The sequence below is a fragment of the Mus pahari genome, chromosome 2, assembly GCF_900095145.1.
Source record: "Mus pahari chromosome 2, PAHARI_EIJ_v1.1, whole genome shotgun sequence".
NCBI classification, from domain to species: domain Eukaryota; kingdom Metazoa; phylum Chordata; class Mammalia; order Rodentia; family Muridae; genus Mus; species Mus pahari.
Genome location: NC_034591.1, coordinates 68,472,653 through 68,487,528, shown reverse-complemented (window position 1 = coordinate 68,487,528; position 14,876 = coordinate 68,472,653). Strand labels below are relative to the sequence as shown.

The 14,876-nt window shown below is 43.9% G+C and overlaps 1 protein-coding gene across 1 annotated transcript; it reads right to left on the bottom strand.

The window, feature by feature from the left end:
* Positions 1-329: 329 nt before the first annotated feature.
* Npy (neuropeptide Y) lies at positions 330-6,973 on the bottom strand. Its single transcript, XM_021191571.2, has 4 exons — positions 6,883-6,973; positions 5,939-6,126; positions 2,268-2,348; positions 330-531 (listed from the first exon to the last, which is right to left on the bottom strand). The coding sequence occupies exons 2-4, from the start codon at positions 6,124-6,126 to the stop codon at positions 507-509; spliced, it is 294 nt and encodes a 97-aa protein (XP_021047230.1). The 5' UTR covers positions 6,883-6,973; the 3' UTR covers positions 330-506.
* Between the last annotated feature and the right edge of the window lie 7,903 nt (positions 6,974-14,876).

Here is a 14,876-nt window from a genome sequence, read left to right as displayed (position 1 = left end):
ATGTGATGTGGTAGGCACCAGCAAGCATGGCTATTCAAATGAATTTAAATGAAATGAAGTGTAATTCCACTCCTTATTTACGGCAGTCACACCAAGTGTTTAGTCATCTACTCACGACTGCTGTAGTAGATAGATGGATACGAGACATTTTGCACAAAGTTCTGAGACATGGATTCTTCCAAGGACAGCATAGTTATTTATTTACTCTTTTTTGACCATTGCTTTAATTTTGTTGAAACAAACTGAGTTTGTTACTTGAGACTGATTATAATTTAATGGCTAACCTAATCCTTTCTATTGTGATAACAGATTACTCACTGACAATACGATTTTGAATGCATGATACTTTATTTAAACACACATATATACAATGACAACAAGGGAAATGGGGCGGAGTCCAGCCTGGTGGAGGCATGCATTGGTGGGACATGCAGACTGGTTTCACAGGATGAGATGAGATGTGGGTGGAAACTTGGAAAAGTCGGGAGAACAAGTTTCATTTCCCATCACCACATGGAAGGGTCTTCAAGCCTGTAAAACACAAGAGGCAAATCATGGAAGCTCCCCAGGCAGGGTCTTACAAGAGTGAGACTCTCCATCCTGAGCTATGAGATGAGATGATCAGAAGCTATTGTGAACCCTCCTGTTGGCATTCTAAATAAGAGGCTTACGGAGAATAGCAGCATAATGAAGACCCAGTTTGTCAGCTTTTGCCCATGGGAACTGGAGTCTCTAAGGGAGTACTTAGAAGCCTCTGTCTATATCAAAGGAGCTGAGGGACTCCGAATACTTCTGAAGATCAGCACTACAGGAATCACATGAAACTATAACAAGAAAGTTAGTGTTATTCAACTCTGAATATGCTTCTGTTGTTTCCCAGCGAGCCTTTTATGTAGTGAGATGCTATTTATTAGACTATACAGAGCCCCTTTTAATAAAACAGCATTCACATGCAACTCTAAGGCTATCAACTTTTGTCTCCTTCTAATTGCACATGATTGAGTCTGTCAGTCAGGGTGCAATTAACTTTATTTCCTGCACTAACTGTGTTATTTTGGGCTACAAAACAAAGCAGGCAGCGGAGTTCTAAGTAGGTCTGGATCATCATTTCCAAATCCTAAGTATACATAGCCTAGCCTAAACTCTTACTGTGGCAAATATCCCATGCATATCAATGAGTCACAGAAAGACGCCTATTGTTTAGCATCCAGAGCAATGCTTACAGTTCCCCACCATTCCTTAGCAGTCACTGGGTAACTAAGTTGACACTTCCAGGGACAGAAGCATTGTACTTTATTTGCTTACCTCAGAGAAACTATCTGGAGGTGGCTGGTCCTGCTGTCACCCATGGGTTCACCAGGGGGAAACCTCATGAACCACCTGCCACTCTCCAGTCACACTCACTGATCAAGAGTGCCAGTGACCTCTTCTGGGGATCAGGGTTTTTGATGGTGTAGAGTTCTGCTTCTTGGGGAGCTAGCTATCTAGCTACTAGGGATGCAGTAGGACTGGTGTGTTGAGATCTTGCTGTGATGTGGCATGTGAGCAGGTGAGGTTAGGGGCTATGAAAGTGAGACGAACTGCCCCTTTCTGCAGAATCCCTTCCTTGGCCAGGAAGCACCTGCTTAGCTCAATGATCTGGGCAGACAGCTGTCTCAAGACTTATCTATACTCCAAGAAAGGTTCCAGAATACAGATAAGCACTTAAGGATAATACATTACTCAACAGTGATTCGTTGAATAAAATATATCAGTATATTGACCCAAAAGACATCAAAAGGTAGCCAGGAACACCTGACTTATCTTTAGTTTTGGGTAAATCCAGGAAAGGCAGAGTCAGATGAGGTCCGTGGGCTCTAGGACATTTGAGAATGCCACCTAGTGTATAAAAACTGGATTGTCCAGCCTAAATGGATGATTGGTCATTTTAATTTAGAGTTGGGGGCTTGCTCTATGCTTCCTTACTTTTAATAAGGCAAGACATTCTATAGAGTATAACTTCTGAGCTAAAAGTCAGCCATATTTAAAAAGGGACACCAAATAATATGTATTAGAAAACAAAATGCCTTGGAAATTAAGATTTGCAGTGAATGTGTGAAATGCAAGGTCTTTCCTGTGTGGTTCTCCATCCCCATCTCTATCTTCACCCTTCTTTTCTGGATGCTGCTATCCTAATGTCCACACAGACTCCCACCAGTTTCCCCTAGCTCCCCTCCACTGGCATCTTAAGCTCTGTAGTAACATCTCCATCCCAAGCTTTGTCATACCTTGTTCTGGGGGCATTTTCTGTGCTTTCCTTCATTAAGAGGTCTGAAATCAGTGTCTCAGGGCTGGATCTCTTGCCATATCTGAAACATAAAGAAAGTAAAAACAAGGTTTTTATACAGTAAGCTTGGGGGTAACCATAGGAGAGAGAGGGAAAGTGTCCCACCAGTTGTTCATGTGCTAATAAGTATTCTCAGAGTGTGAAGCATATGTCATCAGCAACTTTATCATGACCATATACGTGCATACACATACACGTATACACACAACCAGGTAAGATGGCCCAGAGGGTAAGAGTACTTTCCATGCGAGCCTAATGACCTGAGCTCAATTCCCAAAACCCAGAGAGGGAATAGAGAGACCAACCAACTCTGGATAAACATACTCTAATTTCCATGTGCAAGTGTGTGCAACACACACACACACACACACACTAAACAGATACAATTTAAAGGTTACATATACTTAATTCTGAAGTAACCTGAGGTTACATTCCCCTATAAAGATAAAATAGACTACCTGTTACAGAACACTGCTAAGGGTGTTGACAAGTTGATAGCAAATTACATGATTTTCCCCATTCACTGGAAAGGCGTGGGCACCAGCAGCCACTCCATTTCCAAATGAAAACTTGGCCTGGTCCAGATGGATTAACAAATAGGCAGAACAGCTGGACAAAGCTGACAGATGTTGTTCTAAGTGCCAACCTAGCAGAACTAAATCCAAATGCATTGGTGAGATTTCTCATGGCTCCTGTGCTGAGACTCAAGGGGAGCAAAAGCGAACAGCTCTCGTCCTCTCGCATCATTTGTTAAGATTTTCTGCAAGATTGCACTAGAGCTGGTGGCTTGCACTTGGTTAACTTGCCCTTCGGTTGATTTTGTTAATCTTCAAGTTTTGGGCAACCAACCTGATTTCATTCACCTCTATTATGCTCCAGAGAGTCAAAAGGACAGGTAACTGTTTTCCCTGTTTTTCCAGTCAAAATTCTCCAGGTGTTGTGGCAGTTTCTGCATGCTCATAGACTTATGCAAATGGTGGCTGGGCTCAGGGCTTCTTTCTCTAACTCTGGATTATCCTTCTTCTCTGTAACAGGCATTCTCTCCAAGGCAGATTCTCAGACCGGGCTTTGCATTACACTCACCAGGGTTGCCTTGAAGGTGACTAGAAAGCCCAGGTTCCACCTTAGAGGGCCTCATTTAATTGGTGAGGGTGAAGGCAAAGGCATTCTACTTTACAGCTCTCCATGTGATCATGACACAAAGGAGGAGGAACATTAATCTATCTCCGTTGCTTCTCAACCTCTTCAATACTAACGCTGGGGACTGGATGATTCTTTACTGGGGAAAGGATGGGGGTGAGAAGCTGGACTGAGCATCCTTGGATGTTTAACAGCATCCCTGTCAGCTCCACACTATATACCAGCAGCACTCACTTCTGGTTGTACCAACAAAGCAGTCTCCCCAACGTTGCTGTATGTCCTAGGGAGTAAAAATCACCCCCACCTGAGAACTACAGTTCTAAGGAACCACACAGACAAGATCCAAGACTAGAATTAATGATTTGGTCTGCCGAAGCAATAAGTCAGCAGCATGTACAGCTATAGGAGAACAGCTACAAATAGGACTGGCAGGAGGAAGGAAGAGAATAATTATAGATAAAACAGTCACAAATAACATGGTAATTTTCAAAGGCATGGACTTCTGTGTGCGAATCTTTGGTGGAAAGTCAACAGGTGCACAGTGAAGCTTTTAGTGGTTTCTAAAGAGAGCTTTTACCAGGATGATACAGGTTCATTTCCAGAATTGAACCAGATTTTCCTCCTGTGACATGCAAGCCCTTTCCCTGTTTTTTGTTTGTTTGTTTTCCTTCAATGATGGTGGCGACTCAATTGAATGTTAATGATGTGGTCCCATCCAAGAAAACTCAGTAGAGGGTTCCAGTTCCATAACCCTAAGAAAGCTTTCTAAAATGTCCTTAGCTTTGTGATCTGCAAAGTGGAGACAATGAAATTAACTTCAAAGTTTCAAGAAAAAGACTGAATGAGAGGACTAGGGAAACACGAAATGGGATCATTCCATACACTGTGGCAAAGCCATACAGCAGCAGTCTTTGCAAGAAAAAAAAAAAGCGTTCTATATGTTGTATCTAAATAATAAAACTTGTTTTTTAAAACAAACAACAACCAACCAGCCAAACAAAAACAAAAATAAACAACAATAAAAACCATGGTGTTGTGACTGGAAAGATGGCTCAGTGGTTAAGAGCACTGGCTTAACTACTAGAGGTCCTGAGTTCGATTCCCAGCAACCACATGGTGGCTCACAAACCATCTGTAATGGGATCTGATTCCCTCTGGCTTGCATTAAGACAGAATGCTTATATACATAAAATACATACATGAATCTTGAAAATGCTATCATTTCAATTGTGTAATTTTTTTGAGCTGTATGAATTTAAAAAAAATACCTGAAGTCATTGACTTTCTGGGAAGTCTATTTATTAGGCTCAAAAACAATTTTTTTTGCTAGTCAAAGTGGTCAGATTTCAAAAGATTATGAGCTCGTATTACTTAAGCAATTCTGTATACATTGGGATTGTTTACCCCAGAGGGCTTTCAGAATGCCACATACCTTTCTGATGAAATTAAGAATATGCAACTGCTTTAAAAGCACAACCTCCCATCCAAACATCCCCTGGGTCGTGAGCTGTTTAACCTCTCTCTGGAAATTTACTATGCATAATTGAAACATGCTAAGTAAAGAACACTAATGCTTCCAAAGGGCTTGCCTATATGGTCCTTCAAGGTTCTCAGTAATTGAAATGTGTTGTTAAATGATTTAGAACTAAGATGCACCAATTTTGCAGACTAAGTCCCATATTGTTTGTAAAATAGCTTGGATTTTTTTTTTCCTGCTTGATTTTAATGCTGAGAGGAAAGGCAAGGCCCGTCTCTTTGACTTTCTGGACATTAAAAGTACAGATGGCGGTCTGTCTCTCAGGTCCCAGGCAGTTGGAGCTGTATCCACCCGTCCCTAATGTAAAGGCTTTGTTCTGTTTTGTTTCTTCTTAATGGGGCACTTTCTTTTCCGAACTCAGTTGCTATAAAATGGAAAAAGTCAGCTTTTTAATTAGTACAGAAGAAGCCCTTGGTATTTATTTATTTGTTTGTTTGTTTGTTTGTTTATTGTCCTAAATGCTGCTACTCCCTTTGCCCTGGGCAGGCTGGAAGGTCTCTCCACCTTTTTGACAGCAGGGTTGCATCCTTGGTTTTCTTTGGCAGTGGTTGTTTACTCTAAATCAGGGTTCCTCTTCTCCCTACACTTTTACACTGCTGCACCCCTGCCCAATGCAGGCCTTTCCCCAAGACAGGTGCTGGGTAAGTCCCCCAACTGATGTAAGAAAAAAAAAAAAAAAAAAAGGCAGGAAAGGTAGTGGGAGACAGAGGAGGACAGCCTAGAGGCACTGAACCTTGGGGCTTGGAGAGAAAGCCCAGTGACAAAGACAATGTATCCAGTTTGTGGAGTGTGTACCTAGCTCATATATTTATCTAGAGCTGAATTTATGCCCAATCCTGCCCTATGAACAAGGAGAAAGAAATGATCCCTGATGTCCAAGATCCCCAGAACCGCAGTTTTCCCAGACTCTAGGTACCAGCCACAGATGCACCCACCTCTGTCTGGTGATGAGATTGATGTAGTGTCGCAGAGCGGAGTAGTATCTGGCCATGTCCTCTGCTGGCGCGTCCTCGCCCGGATTGTCCGGCTTGGAAGGGTACCCCTCAGCCAGAATGCCCAAACACACGAGCAGAGATAGAGCGAGGGTCAGTCCACACAGCCCCATTCGCTTGTTACCTAGCATCTGTGGATACAGAAGGCTCAGACTTGGAGATGCTGAGAATGCTCGTCTTTGTCCCAATTCCAGCTATCACTCTAGACCCTCATCTATTCCCATCCCAGACCCTAGAACAAAAGCCCAGATTGGGTAAATCTTTAGAAGACCACTTGCCCCTACCTGCCCCCTCTGCTCCGCCCACATATTTGAGAGGCAGAGGTCCCCTTTTTAGAACAGAATTGAAAGTTCTGCCCTCTATTTTAAAGAATGACCACTTTTCTCCTCTCGTTCCTAAACCACCCTTAGAGGAAAACTTTTCTTCTGGGTCGCTTTTGATCTGTGTGGCTACAGGAACTGTGACAGTCGGATACCTAGAGGCTCAGTTCAGATTTTGGAGGTGACAGAGCTCACCGTGCCAGAGACAATACTTGGGGGAATCTCCCTCTAGGAGCACGCATGCAATCTGGGTTCCTGGTTGTAACCAACCAACCAACTAAACAAACAAACAACAAACAAACAAAACCCCACCGCTGCCCTGGGATAGGTGCCCCCAGGTTCTTCTCCCTTCCCCCCAAATATAACAGGCACGGAGGCGGGGCGCCCAGATAGGAGGGTCCCGGGGAAGGCAGGTGGACAGTCGATCCTGAGTCCAGCAAGTGAAATTTAGCCGCCCCAAAGAGCTGGGTGTCAAGCTGGCAGAGCAAGCTCAGGGGACCGGCTGCGGGGCAAGTTCACTGGTGTCTGGGAGCCCGCGCCCCTGTCCCAGTTGGTCCTGGCACTCACCGTGGCGGGCGGGCTGTCGTCGCTGCGCGGCGGGTGCTCTGCTCTGGGTGCCTCTGTGAGGAAGAGATCCACTGGTGGGATGCAGAGAGCGGGTCTCCCACAGGCTTTTATGGAGCGCCCTTGTCGCGGCAGGAGGGGCCTCGGGGGCAGTCACGCCCGGGTGACTCCCACAGCCACTTCCCGCCCCCAGCGGCGGGGGAGGCGGCTGGAGCCACAGCCGCTCGAGTGGCGGCGTCTGGAGCCACCCACACCCCAATTCTAAGCGGCCCGCTCTGCGGGGGGGAAAAGGGAATAGCCAAGTTAGCATCCCTCGGAGCCCTCTCTCCTTCTCCCCGTCGAGTCCCGCTAGGGAGAGGAAGCGGGGACCGCTTAGGTTGCCTGTCGCGGGAATTGTTAGCTCTCTGCGCGCGGGTCTGTAGGGACCTGAATATTCTACTTGGGGAGCATCTCTGGGGCCCGCGGGACAACTGCGCACTCTGGGAGGGAGGCAGGCGAGCGAGGTTTTTCCCGCTCCCGGTGCAGATGTCCTGGACCGCAAGGGTTCCAGTGGCTTCCATAGACCTATTGGATCTACTGGTCTCCCCAAAAGGTGGACCCTCCTCCAAGCACTCTCCCCAACGCTGCTAGCCGGGTTCAGCCTCAGCCAGAAACTCCCCGAGGCTACCACTGAGAGCCCGCGGTCCATGAGGCTTCTGTATCTACAGTGGAAAGTGGCGGCGACTCACGCCCCTGTCTGTAAGCCTTGTGAAGTCCCGAGTGAGCTTGGTTAGCGCCTGAATGAGCACTTGCTTTCAGATTGAAATGGAGCAGATGAAAAGACCAACACCAGTGTGCTTGTCGCGTTAAACTTGTTGAATAAATATGAACGATATTGAAATTATGTTTACCAGATGGGGATTTTTTACAAGGTACGCTTGAGTCAGTGTCCCTGCAAGTTTAAATCTAAGTGAAATGGTCCATTGCTAAAGTGGAATTTACGCGTTATTTTAAAGCTAAACTAATGGTTTCGTTTGAGTGTCACTTTGCGTGTTTTTTAAATAGTGCTAAATTAACTACTAATGAGAGAGAGAGAGAGAGAGAGAGAGAGAGAGAGAGAGAGAGAGAGAGACTATGTGATCAAATGATAAACTGGAACAACAATATCCCTCACAACTAGAAGACTGTACTTTCCCTATGTCAGAAACCTGCACCAGGGTCACAAACACTGAGCTGTCAGGGCTGCTCTTGTGCCCACATGAGGACATTTGATAAAAGGAAAAGCAACTAACAAGTCCTCTCTGATAAAGAGGAAGGCACACACTGCTGTACAATAACGTAATTATATTTTTGTAGTGAATTAGAGATTCGAATCGGTTAAAGCTTGGATTTAGCAGGAGTCACAGGATCTAGGAGAAAGTACACCTTAGGGCTTGAGGGAGGGGCTCCACTTTTGAGCAGGGGACTCTGGGAATCTGATTAACTTCCTTTATAATGTTGGTGCTTAAGAACAAGAACTTTTCCCATCAGCATTTGGAAAATAAAGTCAAGGGAGGGTGTGCCCAGAATGTCATACCCTGTTTTCTTCCTTGTCCAAACTGCATCATCTGGCCTTGGGCTCTCAACATTCTGTCATTCTCCTGATACCACTCCATCAATTAACCCCTCCCTTTGGTGGCTTCCTGTAACCATTGGCAGCTCATAGACACAACCTCTCCCCCCCCTACAAACAAAATCGACTGTCATTCAAAGCAGCAGCTGCCTAGCTGCTGGCTCTTTCCTTTGTTCCAAAGTCAACTTCATTGACTTTTTATATATATGCATGATTATTTACTGTAATAGCTTTTCTGAACTATTAATAAAGTATACTAAGAAGCGTCAGGTGTTTGAAAGATTCCCTTGGATACCCGTTCACGAAGCCATAAAGAACAGGTTTATTACCCCTGGACTTTTTGATACACCCCTGACAGTGCCCTCTCTTTATATTCCCTGTTGCCTTCCTCCATGGGTCTGTTTCCTGACACACAGAGTTGTTTGCATATCAAGCCCAGCTCCACAATAACGTCTCATCTGTGCTTTTTAATTTTTTTTTTTTATCCAACACTCTTAAGCTGAGACTCACCCAAATGTCCACAGCGCACACACACTGTACCACTGACACATTTCCATGCTAAGACACCCCTCAACTTCAAGAACCAACTCAGCTTCTTCTAGATCCCAGGCTCTTTCCAGCTTGTACTATGACTAACTCTGCAAGGGCATTGATTGATAAGTCACTATGTTGATGTACACAGTCATTTCTCAAAGGGGAACAAACATCAAGTCATCCACTGACGTGAGCTCCGTCCCACAGGTTCACTGACGGTCTATTTTGATTTGTTCTTCTTCTTTTTTTTTTTTTTTTTTCTTCTTTCTATTTTGGTCAGTTCCTATTGCTACATCTCTAGTTACTTCATTTATTCTGTTCCAATATGTGATCCTTGTCAGTTTTATTCAGTGATTTTGCATCTTAGACAATGTAACTTTCATCTTTAGAATTTCAATATGGGTTTCTTTAATACCCATCATGTCAACTCTTTATTCTAGGTTTTTAACACATCATTATTAGTACTATTATTTTGACTTTTTGAAATAGGGTCTCCACATGTGTCTAAGCTGACCTTAAACTTCCAATAACTGTTTCAGTCTCCCAAGTCTTAGGATTGCAGGCATGTGCTGTCAGGCCCGGACTGATCTGCATAACCAGTAACTTCTATCATCCATGCAATTGCTGAATTTGGATTGCTTCCCACCACATGATGACCTGCATTTTCCCTCTTCTTCCTCATCTTTGATAGGATGTCAGAGAGTGTGGATTTTACATTGTAGGCCCTTGGACTCTTTTTTATGTCCTTATAAACACTTGGGCTTTGTTCTGGAAGGATGAAAACTCCGGAAAGTTGCACCTTGTACTTCAGTTTTGTTGAGGGGGCCAAGCTGGCTTTAGTCAAGGGTTAATTTTATTTTCTGCTTTCAAAGATCGTTCTTGCTTTATCTGATATCTGACAGCTGAGGGGGACAGGTTTCCCCCTCTGGCTGTTGGGCTACTCCCAGCCTTTGTGAGCATTGGACCCTCCTTACCCATGCCCCTGGGTGACTCTTTGTCTGACCTTCAGTGGCTTCTTTGAAAGTAGGATTTATTCATCACTCAATTACATTTTGTCAGGAGATACGGCAGATCCCCAGATATTCTCACTGCAGGACTTTCCAAGCCCAGGCCCACCTCCCAAGGCTGCCTGACTCCTTCAGCTCTGCATGGCATCCTGGCAGGCTATCCAGTCTGGTGCCATTGCCCGACACCCCTCATTTGTTTTCCATTGCCAGGAGATCACAATCTATTAGCAGCCGATGGCTATGTTCTGACAGTTGTTTTACTTCTTTTTGTCTAAGGTTGTCATCGTTTCTAGAAGCCTCTGAGCATGGTTTTTCCATTAGAGCTCCTGCTTCTTCACTCTGGGCTTGGTTACAAAGCCACTGTACTGCAACTCTGGTCTACCTCACTGTGGAGTTCACAGAACTTTAAACATTTTTTTTAAAAGTTTGTCTCACAACTGTAACTGTCTATTTCAGTGCCCACATGTGTGCTATTTCTAAATAATTTCGTGCCTTTAACAGTTTGTAATTGTAAGCTTCATACATACAAACATAGAGGAATATCTGTTTCTTAGTAGGTGTTCAGCTAAATAAAACTGGAAGTCAATGTGCTACTGTTTGTCTGTCTGTCTGTCTATATATCCATTAGTCAAAGTCTGTTAGGATTTCAAAGTCTACCAAACAAGCACCTCCAAGGACCATTATGGAGAGCCAGAGATGAGACACAGAGATGGCCAAGCAGTCTGAATCATGGGTAACAAACTCCAGGTGGTGGGAGACCCTGTATCTCTGCTTGCTTTCCTTGCCCAAGAAACAAACATTTTCATCAAGCCTAATACAGCAGTATTATGTGCCACCCATACAGTCCAAGGGACAAAGAGGATAATTCAGCTTTAAAAACTAACTCATCTTCTCTTAGATCCCAGCTTGTTTATGTGCTTGTTTAGTGACTAATCTTTGCAAGGACATTGATTGATAAGTCATTGTCTAGTCTGAGTATTAAATAATCTGGCATGGCTGCCCATGCCTGTAATCGCAGCACTGTGCAGACCAAGGCAGGAGGACTGGGAGTTCAGCATGAGCTAAAAGAGAATATGTATTTATTTTATCAAAGTTAAGCAAAATTTGAAAATGATGCAGAGTGACAATGTAATAGTCTAATATGATTTTTTTTAGATAATTTGAGAGTTGTTTTCTCTTAGCAAAATAATACAGTTACTCCAACAAGGCTATACTTTCTAATCCTTCCCAAATAGTTCCATCAGCTAGGGCTCAAGTATCAAACATATGAGTCTATGGGATCATACTTATTTAAACCAACACACTCACATATTAATATTTTCTTTGAAGTGTTTTCCTCAAAAGAGTTTAAAAGACTAGCTGCTGTAGAAGGCTAGTGAATAATAATACAGTTAATATAATTACAACGGTGTGTCATTAAGTAGGTGATATCTATAATAAACACACGTATATTGTAAGCCTCTGTCAATATTCAGCTATGTATAGCCAAAGGCACTCCTAGTTTCAAGCAATTTAAACTCCTGACTCTCAATTCTTTTGCCTTTTCCTTCTATTTTGCTATTTCCAGATTACTTTTCAAAAAGCACATACATCCAGTTGCAATTTTTTTTCTGTCCCCTCCACTCTGTCTGGGCTCATGTTTTTACAGACATAAGAATTAACACAGGCCTGTTGTACTCGTGGGGCATGCTCCTTGGTTTGGAAGCTTCTGGTTTCTTCCTTCCTCCTTCCTTTGGGCCATTCTGCCTTACTTCATTCAGCTGGCTGACAAGGGAGTGGGGAAGCTTCCTGATCCTGTGTGTCCTTTCCCGGCGCCGTGCACAACGGAAGCCGCTTGCTGACAGCATGTTCTCTTGCTTTGTATTCTTAGCAGTGTCGGGGAATTCATGTATTAGAGAATTGGAACAATTATGAGGATGATTCGAACCAAAATTACCCCCAAATTTATCTAAAATATCCAGTTACAGGAAAAATATATATTAAATCTGGAAGTATTTTGGCAATAGTGGCAGTTCTCTCCTCTGCTTTGCCTGCACAGGCACAAAAGGATGCCTTTGAGAAAGCACTGGATGCGGCTCCTCAGACAGACTCTGTGTTGTTCTGGCCAGCTTCATTTCATTTTCAGCTCAAGTCCCATGTTCCTGGTCATACAACAGCAGAATGACTGCTTTGTTGGGATGAAATATGATTGTGGGAACAACCGGTGTGTTCTGCCACATGGGAGGTAGGCTTTCTGCAATAGGAACCATCATTTTGCCTGTGTGGATTGGATAGCTGACGTGCCATGCAGGGTCACCTGACTCAAGTGAGTCTCCTGGACACTGGAGGATTTTGTATTCACTTCTCATAGGGTTAAACTAGAGAAAATCCAATCTCCATGGAGAGGATACATTATTTATATTCTAGGTACCACCTTAGAATTTAAGAATTTATGTCCCTGCAGAGCTACTGCAGGAATTCAGCCTCCAGGGATTGGACCCCAGGGCTTGGTAGGTGGCTCTTGGTTTCCCAGCCCTGCCTCCATTCGTTTGCATGTGACTTGTATCAGGTCAAGCTGCTTGAGACTCAATCCAACCTTGAATTTGAACAACTAGATGCCCGTTCCTCCATGTATTCCTATGGGTTAAAATGGGGTTCATAAACTCTGAGTCACAAAAAGAATAAGTCAGATGGGGAAGATCAGGCTGAAGCATCCTCTTCCTAGCCCTAAGAGAGCCCGAGACCATGTGCTATGGAGCAGATAGCCCTGAAGAAGATTCCAGAGTCCTCAGTATCCAAGGGAAAAGCAGCCATGTCCATAGCTCCCTGGGGAGTCCTCTCTGGAACTCAGCATAAACCACAACCATGTCTCTTTTCTCTCCTTCCTAGGAATCCACCCTTCAGTAAATCCTTTCTTCTGGAAGCCACCAGAACAGACTCAGGTTCTGGATCACAGCTATGGCCTGCAGCAGAGTATTTCTCCCCACCAGGCTTGTTCTCTTGAGTCTAAGGAAGGGAAATATAGGACTCTCTGATGTGTCCCCTCACATCCCTGGGGTCCTTAAAACTAACAGGGTTAGGAAAATGGCCAAGGGGGATCTGAAGCATCATTCGCAGTGGTCTGAGGGAGGAAGCTCAGCTGGTGTCTCCAGCACAAAAGGGCCAGCAGAGCTACAGGGCTTCCAGGCTGTGAAGGATGGCCATTGCCAGACATCACTTCTCAAAGGATGCTTACTTCTTGGTAAGGGTGAGTTAAGTGTCAGGTATGCATGCTGGGAAATCTGAGGTCTACCATCCAAGGTCCTAAAGAAGATTCATAATGTCATAAAAACAAGAAACTGGAAGACAGGTCAGGCTACACAGTGAACTCTGCAGCCAGTGGCTGATGATGTCATCAAACTCCAGGCTCCTGCCAAGGTTCTGCCCTATAGTCTCTAACTTGCAGGAGTGGTCCCTGCAGGGTTGCTAGGATCTTCCCTTAGGAGTGTGAGGCCTTCTTCAGACACCTTGTATCATTGTCTGGGTCTCTTTTAGTGAATAGAGGAGCTCTGTCCTTATGCTTCCAGCATCCTGGTTTTTATGAACATCTAACTGAGCTCTTCGCTGAATTACTTCGGTCAATAAGAATTTTCCATGGGCTAGAAGATGAAATCAGCTCTTGCTGACAGGGACCATCCAAATAAAAGACTGTTGCTGTAAGAAGTATTCAGGGGAGGGGTGGTAGTGTGGTGGTGGGTCAGTGAGCCTGTCTGACTGAGATCATGCCTGGAATCAAGGCAAGAGGGGAAGAACAGACCCAACTTCACAGAGTTGACCTCTCACCTTGATACATGCTCTTGTCATGTGCTCATCCCACCTATGAACATGCACACACACACACACACACACACACACACACACACACGCACACGCACACACACACACATACACATACACATAGATACACACACACACTTTAAAACATATTTTAAAATTTTTTTCTGTTACAGCAAGACTACAAGGGTGGCTATTGGCTACCACCAACACCAGTCCCTGGAGTAAAGTTTATTTGTTTTTTGTTCTCTTATCTGCATGCATGAAAAAGCCAATATGCTCACAGGGAGAACAACACAACCAATACTTTAATACTTACAGCAAAACAAAACAAAACAAAACAAAAACTCCAGTCTGTCCTTGTGTCATAACTTACGTAGGGATTGTGTAGTATAGTGAGGAGAAAATGTAAGTTCTGAGGAACAGAGGAAAGCAGCCTGCTCGGGTGTGAACTGTCCTCAAAGTCTCTCCCCAGATGTGTAATGACAAACACAGTAATAACACAGGAAAACCATCTTAAAAACAGCAAAATTAACACAAAGGATTGGAAAACCTTGATAGCTGCATAGCTAGTAAAGTAACTGAAGCAACAGCAACAACAGCAGCAACAACAACAACAACAACAACAGCAACAACAAAACCCACCTCTCCATAAAAGTTTCCTGTGTTCACATGTCTTTACCAGTAGACCCTCCCCAACAGTCTTCATGAGGAAAGAAAAGGAGCATGGGACAATTCACAACAGATTTTATAGTGCCAGAAAGATTGCAAGATCAAAATCCAACAGAGACTGCATGACAGAAATCCACATGCCACCATCACTCCTGAGATATGTGGAAAGGTATTTGTAAAAACAATGAGAAAAGTCCAATCGTGTATCAAATGGCCACTTGGAATATGAAATGGTCTTTGTTTGACCTGTGGCATTTATTTCAAGAATACAAATGGCTTAGAATCTGTAAACTTATAAGTGTAACTAGACATGTCAACAGAATGAAATTAAAAGGAAAAGCCACATCATCCTGTCAATAAAGATTTAAAATGATTTTATGAGAGTCAAGGTCTATTTGTGA